Below are 8,499 nucleotides of genomic sequence, written 5' to 3'. Positions count from 1 at the left end.
GTCATGCTTCACCAAAGAAGGCAGTGGTTTGAAGTCATCTGAGGCTGCATTGGCAGAGCAGCTCTCAAAACATAGAACTGCAGTGAGGGGAGAGAGAAAAATGATGTATACGTGCTGAACCAGAAAGAGCCAGTGAGAGATGGAGAGAACAAAACTTAAAGAGGAGTGAGGTGTAATGTAGGATAACAGTGTGATGGAGATCAACAACTACTGGGACGGCAAGAGAGAGGATTTAAGACAATTGTCAAAGGGACAGAAAACAGAGAGGTTTCGGGAGCTGGGAAAAGCATGTCTGCATAATGTACATCGGTCAGCCTGCCAGTCCACCCCTTGTAGTGTGCATCAGATCTCCTCTGGTAAGGTCACTAGGGGCGGAAGGAATTATACATTCATTTCCTTCTAGAATGTGCCAAAGTCATTTACATCTGTGAAATGAAAAAGCTGAAAGTGGGCTTCAGGCTTTAACCAAGTGAGTGAAAGGTGGTCGTGTTGCATCTGCATCAAGCTAGAATCTAATCATATTACAAGAGACATCACTTGGAACGAGATGCAGAGAAACACACATGCCAAGGAAATGGCTGTGTGATTACTTTGTCATGAAATAGATGGGTACTTGAAAAGGTATTTTAGAACAATGAGAAACAAAAAACACAAGGTAGAGCAAATGACTGTATTTCTAATAAACACTTGAGGACATTAAAAAAAAGTATGTGGATAGGTACTAGCTAAAGCACTTGTTTCTCATGTTGAATGACATTTTATGTACCAAACAAGCACACGTAATCACAGTAAAACAATAACAGGTCACTTGTAACTAACATACACTTTATTTGTTTTATGTTCCCAAAATAGTGGGGAACATCCCCAAATTATGACAAGACATTGGAGAGGATCCGCCATAAGACAGTGTTGGGTCATTTGTTAGCCCTAGCTCCGGTTCCCCAGCAGATGCAGGACCAGTGCTTCGTCCTCGGCCAGAGAGAGGCCAGTGTCCAGGGGCTTGGCGGTTGCTTGTTGCCTGGGTCTCTTCCTGCTCCCCGCTGCCGCCTCCTCCTCTTCTTCTTCACCAGAGTCATCGATGTGGTCACTGTGGATGCGCTTCCTCATCCCAGCAGCAGGGCTTTAAACAGAGATAGGAGAAAGGGTTCAACAATCAGTTCAGAGCATATCAAGGGGAGTTGGGTTTATATTGAGGGCCAAACTATGGAGATGGGTTTGAAAGGGGTTATGAGCAGGGACCCTGTGTGTTGCGCTATAATGTCACATGACCTTGTTAAGAACCTTTATTTTAAGCCTTTTCCAAAAATTTGAATTACACCAAAAATTAAAAGCAATTGGGGATATTGCTGGACCATCTGACATAAAAAGAAAATGTGACTGTTTGATGAAAAAGCTTTAACTAAAAAGGTTAAAATCCAGGTCACGTGACCTGATTGTCCAAAACACAGGGTCTTAGTTGAGCCATACCGTGGATTATGGGAATCTGTGTAAGAAGGGTGTAGAGGAATGCAACAGAGGAAATTTGGTTAAAAGTCTTCCACGGTTGCTAGCTGTTTGGTTGCTTGCGGTAGCCCACTGTTGGTTTTCTTTGTAATTGAGGGATGGAAAGAGGCATCTGTCACAAAACTGACTCTTTATTCAAAAGTTGTGAGATGGTGCGGAAAGAAGCAGTTCTATAGAGATCTCCAGGACTCCTTCAGTGTCAAGATGATCAGACACCAGCGATGGCATAATGGAATTAATCGAACAAATGAGCCTAAATCTTTCATGAAGTCAAATGGTGTGGATAAAGGGAGATGGGAATGCTTTATCATGTCAACGGGAAGCAGAATGAAACGATGAGTCGAGCCATTGCTCCTATTAGCCATGCCTCCGATTTTTGACACTCCACAGCTCTAGAACTGGGTGGCGAGCACTAGGTAAAACAAAATGGCTGCCGTGCATGCAGAACCTCATTGGTGTCATATTCATTAGGGCACACACCATAGAGCTGTGAGATATGGCCAAAAATCCATATCACAATAAATTAACTGAAGTAATGCAATTTATCCTTTAAACTACTACAACTATTTTGATTGTTGTAGCCATCAATTGTCCCATTAACGACAACATATAACCAAACCTATTTCATTTCAAACTTCACATTTCTCTAGTATAGGCAACTTATCATAATGAACGATACATGCATCAGCAAAATGCCCACATTCGGTTTATCGTCCCAGCTCTAGCGCACTGTAAAGAAATGATGTGCAATGGAAAACGAAAACACGCGTGTTTTTTTTCTTCGAATGAATAAGTTCAGATGGCCTCTTGTCGTTTCGGCCCATTTTCATCCATTTCATGTCTAACGAATCAGGACCCAGGTGTGTACATGAGTAAGGTTTGGCGAGTTACTTTTACATTAATCTTGCCAACCACAAACATGTAGGCAAGCGCATTTTCTTGACAGTCTTTCCGCTAGCCATAAGGAGGAGTGATTTCAGCGAAAGTCAAAAGGAAAGGGGAATACCAGTGGTACATTTGTCTTGCTTTGCTGTTTTGTTAGTGCTGACAGGGTGGTTCTCGCTAACCTTAGCCCATGGTGAACACAACCTGAGCCCAAATGAAGAACATAGTGTGTAGCACATCTGTTTGGTACAGGTTGTGAGCCATGAGAAGTTGGGGAATGGTCCCAACTGATCAGAACTTATATTTGCAATTATCATCTATAATAGCTACAAGGGCAGCAACAGTACATTTCAAAGAGCAGAAATGGGACTCATTCTGACGAGTTGCTAATTCACCCCTTAACTGACCCCTTCGTCAGATTTCTGTGCCTCTGTACCATTGCTCTTATCCTAAGTGTTTTTGCCTTAGACTCAATTGAATTCCTCAGGCCAGCAGGTCTCATATAGTATTGTGTTTAATATACTCCTGGGCGTCATAACACACCAGCCAAGCTGTATCTTACACTTGGCTGAGAACAAGAACCTGACCAATGGAAAATAAACAACAGAGTGACAATAACATCCCCTATATAGATACATGTCTATGATGGAATAATTAGTACTGCGTCTTAAATAAATGAATGAATCTTTACACAAGTTCCAAAGCTTAGGAAGGTTCAATGTACTGTGTAGTGTTGAAGATGATTTCACCAAACAATTTCTGCCTGTATTGTTTGGTTCAATCACTGTCAAATCTAAGTCTCTGTTGAATTATTTTAGGCTTTTAGCCAACAGAACTGTATGTGCTAGTGTATAAAGTATAGACTGGAATGGGGTTAACAATTGATATGAGGGAACGTTTCACATGTCATGGTCCTCATGTCAATCATGGCTTGAGTTGTGTTACTGTCCCCCTAGTGGTGGTTATACATAATTAACATTGTGCTAGAAACAAGAGAAATATGGGCTGCTCAAGGCTGTGCATTGAGCAATAGCTCCCTTACAGGTTAGCAAGTAACATGCTTATGAATGTCTATATCCAGGTACAGCCAATTGGCCTTAGAGCCGTCTTGGGGACTTCCATCCATCCGCTACTCCATAATCCTACCACCATGCATCATACCACCATCTGTTGCCCTGGAGATCATGGTCAAACAGCTCAGCGGTTAAGTCAGACAGGGAGACTCAATTATACTTCCATTCATCATCACCACAGGATGTGAGCAATGGAGTCAGACAGAAGAACTGGCCAGTATAAGCGTGGATGGATTCAGCAGGGATAAGCCCAGAGTGAATGGATGGACAGTACAATATATTCTTGGTGTGCTGTAACAATGGCCAGGCCTTATACAAGCAGCACAGGGAGGTTTCTCTTACAGATAGTGGTGTGTGGAAATCAGCCAGAAGAAGACACTAGGAGGAAAGAGGGAGGAGGAGGCGCAGTAGAAGGTGTCAAGGAGAGGGTGATATATAAGTGGTGGTGTTCTGAGAAATCCCTCCCTAGTATAAACCAGCATCCTGGGGAGAGAGACAGGCAGGCTGGCGGTAGATCTGCGTGGTAAAGGGCCATCGTAGTCATGCAGTGAACGCGGGGAAGTGGAGCAGACTGTAAATCTGCTCTCGCCTGCAGCCCTCAGGGCTCACGGAGGAGGACGAAGGAACATCTGCTGATCCTCCACTCATGGGAAGCCGAAGGGAGGAATAAATGCAGGCGAAGGGAGCGAAAGACAGGCAGAGAGAGAGAAGCATGAGGAATTGAAAGGGAGATAAGTAGAAACAAGTCAGAGCGAGAGCACAAAGACAATAATCCGTAGTACAGTGGTTCCCAACCTTTTCCAGTTGCTCTATCCACCAACCTGTAAGACTATGGTCTCATGAGTCTCCTCAAGTACCTAGTACCCCTGGATGGGAACCACTGCCGTAGTAGACAAAACATTGAGAAGAGAGAGGGAGACGTGGAGCAGAAAACCCGAAGCCTCGTCCTGTCTGCCTCTCCGCCTTTAAATCCTTGGTGCATTACCCTGTAGCGAGAGGCCGCGTTGCCCTTCACCCTCGGCTGCCACTTTAAATCTGCCTCTAATTACACACTTTATGGCCTATCTGCTGTCCGACCCGCGATCAATGCCTCGGCAAGCTACAGAGTGAGTCCTCCCTCCTGGAAAGGGTATAATTCTGCTCCGGAGGCAATTACACCACAAATCCCAATAACCCCAGGCAGCCAAGCAGTGATACAACATTGCAAATCTAATGAATCTATTAATGCTCAATAGAAACAACCCCTCTACGACACACCACCAAGCCTAAAATGCTGAGCACCTCATTTTCCCCGATATGGATTCCTTGGCTTCTCGACTCTGTCTGGTAGTTTTGAAAGGATTGGAATGCATCAGTGATATCCAGACATCTAATCTACGCTTTGTCGAGTTGATGCCTGTTTCTTTCAGATTTACTCATCACAAAATCCGTACAGGTAGGGGCTGCGCATTGTCAAGCCATTTTAAAAGCCTTGTATGGAACCTTTAGTCTATCATGCATCCAGTTTCAGCCTAAAGACTAGATGGTACAGTAGCACTTTTTTACCTGATCTGGTCATCTTCTTCCTCTGAGTCGTAGTGTAGCTTGTCCGGGTCGGGCAGTGTGCTGGGGTCAAACTCTTCTCCATCAGAACCGCCCAGGTACGCTACCACCTCCTCTTCATCCTCCTCACTGGACTTCTGCTCCTGGGACAAAATACACCATTACTACAAATACATACCTCAGGTGCTGGATCCAGTAAGCAAATCAACTAATTGCATAATATAATAATAATAATAATATATATAATAACCCCTATGAATGTTCCACCGAATGTCTTGAAAAAGTTCTTACTGACCGAAACAAAAAAGGTACAGGTGTAACTGTGAGTGAGGGGAAGACAGGAAATTAGCAGTTGGCATTAGCAATGCAATCAATGAATTGACCTGGTTAGAGGGAGAAAACTTCACCCATAAACAGTAATGTATATGTGACAATGTTTGTATGCCCAATTAATGAATGTTATTTTGCACAAAGAGAAAGCTTGCCAAGCCACACTAAATCACACCCCTAAATGAACTCAGCGATAATACTGCAAGTCTGACGCTGGCAAGTGGAAATACTGCAGTGGCGGACCAAAATAATAGTATGAAAATATATTCACAGTGAAAGCCTGACGGATACAAATATCTAGAAGGTTAAAGCAGTATGGGATGAGTCAAACAAACTCAGTCTGAATCAAGAGCAGGTTAAAAGACGAGGGGCAAGATAAACGCAGCCCAATAAAAAGGTTTACAGAGACAGGCAGAGGGGTAAGCCTCTATGTGAGCAGTGTAAACACTGAATCGGGGGCACCAAACCACTCTGCTTCTGTGTGTTTCACTAATAACCCGTGGATCTCCCTCACACAATGTAACCTACATATTCAGAGGGCAATAAAAAGCTACAAATAAAACAAGTGGAAGTTTTAAGGCGTTTCACTGGGTGCTCTTTAATCTAAGCAGGGAATGAGAGGGGAGGTACTGAGGGAGGGAGAGGGAAAAGAGGGAAATAATTGATCTACTTAAAATGGATGAAACTGCCCAGTGGAACGCACTTGTTAATGAGCTCGGGTTCTCAGACCCACAGGGACGCCATTTTATGAAAGAATTTGGGACAAACGCATCAGTGGTAGATTTCTCTATGGACAGCTATAATGAGAGAGCCCTGTTTGTTCCACATATCTGAGTCCGTGTTGCTAACCTCAGTGTTCAACAAGCCTTATTTGCCCGTCCCAGACTATTAATAGCTTCTAGAAAGCCTTGAAAGAGAAGACAATATTGCTGGTTTTAGCAACTCGATGGAACGTTAAGACCTAAGCTGATTTTCACGACTAGAAGGTGGGCTGCTCAATTTCAACTGGCTTTGAAAACAGTCTTCAAAGCTCTGCTTTCTAAACCAACAGCTCTATCCAGACAAAACAATTTATCAGGCCATCTGATGTGTGTGAAAGACCTCCCCCACGGATTGTTTGAAAAAGGTTTTTAAAAAGTTTTTTTTTAAGGCTACCGTGGAAAACAAAGGGTCATGAGCATGAAATGTTATGGGAGACCGAGTTAGCGACAGCACTACACTCTACCCCTTTCATAACTTTCCAAACATAACCTGCGGTATGGATTTTCCTACATTCTTGTGACTACAGACTATAGCGCTGGTAAGTCAATAGTTCAATGCACTTTGCTGATTTAAATGAAGAGATATCCACATGAAATGGAATAAAAGAGTTCTAAGCTTAGTGGATGACACTGAAGCAATAGCTATGACGCATATGTAGGCTTAATATGGATACAGTAATAATACATTTCATTTTAAACGCTTTTCAAGACACCCCAAATCACTTTACATGCAGCAGGATGAAAAGCAATAAAATCCCATAGAAATAAGTAAGTATATAAAAGTACACCGAATACGATGACATACTAACTAGAGAGAAGACTAAACACAATGACAGACTAACCAGGGAGAAAACTAAAGATGATGACAGACTTTTTTTGAGTGGACCTAGATGTGCATATGCATCTGCATAATAGTGAAATCTGAGTCCAAAGTGGTGGGAGAAACTGATCAAGGAGTAGCATGTAAATAATAAACAGTAATGGACCTAACATAGCCTTGGGGGACACCTTGTGATACAGGGACAGGGGAAGACCTGCAGTTTCCAAGGGAAACAATTAGTTGTCTATCAGATGGGTAGTGGAACCAGGCAAGGGGTGTTCTGGAGACTCCAAGAAGCCTCTAGATGTGGCCAGTTAAAATCTGATGACAGTGTCAAATGCTACAGACAGGTCCAGGAGGATGGAGATGTTCCCAGCTTTAGCAGCACAGGGAACGTTGTTCACTACCTTTACCAAGGGAGTTTCAGTGTTATGCATAGCCCGTAAGCCTGACTGGAGGGGCTCAAAAAGTTAATGAGATGCTATATGTCGTTGGATTTGTGAGGCTAGCAATCGCTCAAGCACTTTAGTGAGGAAGGGGAGTACACAGTATGCCAGTTTGACTCTTCTCATGTTAGAGATCTAACATGGCAACAAAGGCAACAAAATATGGATGGGTGTGGGACTTGTAGCAATTCTAGTTTCTCGGGAGGAAATATAATCTTTGATTTACCTAATGTTAGAACATTAAGTCGGAGTATCAGCAGCAGTGTCCTGCCACTAGTCTTGCTATGCAGGGAGCCAGATTCAGTGTCTGTGCACGCTGTAAACAAATCCTGTATGGAGACCTGGCTTTTGTACGATTCATGTGAAATTCTGCTAGCAAGACCTGGGGCAAGAACAGTCCTGTCATATCCACTTGAACAGAATAAAAACAAGAGTTCACCCTGCCTCATGCTGATGTCAGGGACAGTTACAAATCAGACCCATGAAACAGAGCAGGGAGAAACACACAGTACACCAGTGTGTCACAACAAACTTGAAATCAGATGAGTAGGGAAATTTGGCCAAAATATCATATCACAATATTTGATGTATGGTATGACGGTATTTTATGTTTTTCAATAATAATAAAAACATTCTAAATATGCTTTATGGGTAGTTCAGAATGGTAGTGTTTCCACCCTAGGGTCATGAACATTTTATACCGTTATAACTTCAAACTAAAATCCTCAGCATTTTCTGAATTTCTGTTATCATTACCACACTGTTCCCCACAGAGCTGTATAATATGGGGGGAAAAAATATATGCCTAGTTAACTGTTGGGATCATGGAAATAGAATGATTCATTTAATTCTATGGTTGGAATATAGTGGGCAGCATCTTGAATATATTGTTTGACATGACAATGAATGACGACGCCAAGGAGGAATTATTGACAGGGTAGGAACCAAAGTGTTGGTCAGTGTTTCCAGGGGACTAATTAGATGTTACATTACATGGTTTCTTACCATTGCACAAACATGCCTATCTAAGCCTACATCATCACTGGTACCCGAGGAGTATTTACGTTTTTAATGAAGCCCTTTTGTGGGGGAAAACACATTCTGATTGGTTGTACCTGACTGCACCACTGCCCAGTCAT

The 8,499-nt window shown here is 42.8% G+C and overlaps 1 protein-coding gene across 2 annotated transcripts in view; it reads right to left on the bottom strand.

Annotated features, from left to right (window-relative positions):
- Positions 1 to 656: 656 nt before the first annotated feature.
- Positions 657 to 8,499, bottom strand: part of ddx10 (DEAD (Asp-Glu-Ala-Asp) box polypeptide 10) — a 90,157-nt gene continuing 82,314 nt past the window's right edge. The window contains exons 17-18 of one of the 2 annotated variants that reach the window (XM_046304478.1): positions 5,007 to 5,146; positions 657 to 1,120 (exon numbers count right to left, since the gene is read on the bottom strand). In XM_046304478.1, the coding sequence (XP_046160434.1) occupies positions 928 to 1,120; positions 5,007 to 5,146 (333 nt within the window). In that variant the 3' untranslated portion in view covers positions 657 to 927. The remainder of the gene's footprint in view (positions 1,121 to 5,006; positions 5,147 to 8,499) is intronic. The other variant, XM_046304479.1, reaches the window with a different exon arrangement.

This window comes from Oncorhynchus gorbuscha, linkage group LG16, assembly GCF_021184085.1.
Source record: "Oncorhynchus gorbuscha isolate QuinsamMale2020 ecotype Even-year linkage group LG16, OgorEven_v1.0, whole genome shotgun sequence".
Lineage (NCBI taxonomy): Eukaryota > Metazoa > Chordata > Actinopteri > Salmoniformes > Salmonidae > Oncorhynchus > Oncorhynchus gorbuscha.
The sequence above is the reverse complement of the archived record's forward strand: the minus strand, read 5'-3'. Positions and strand labels throughout refer to the sequence as shown.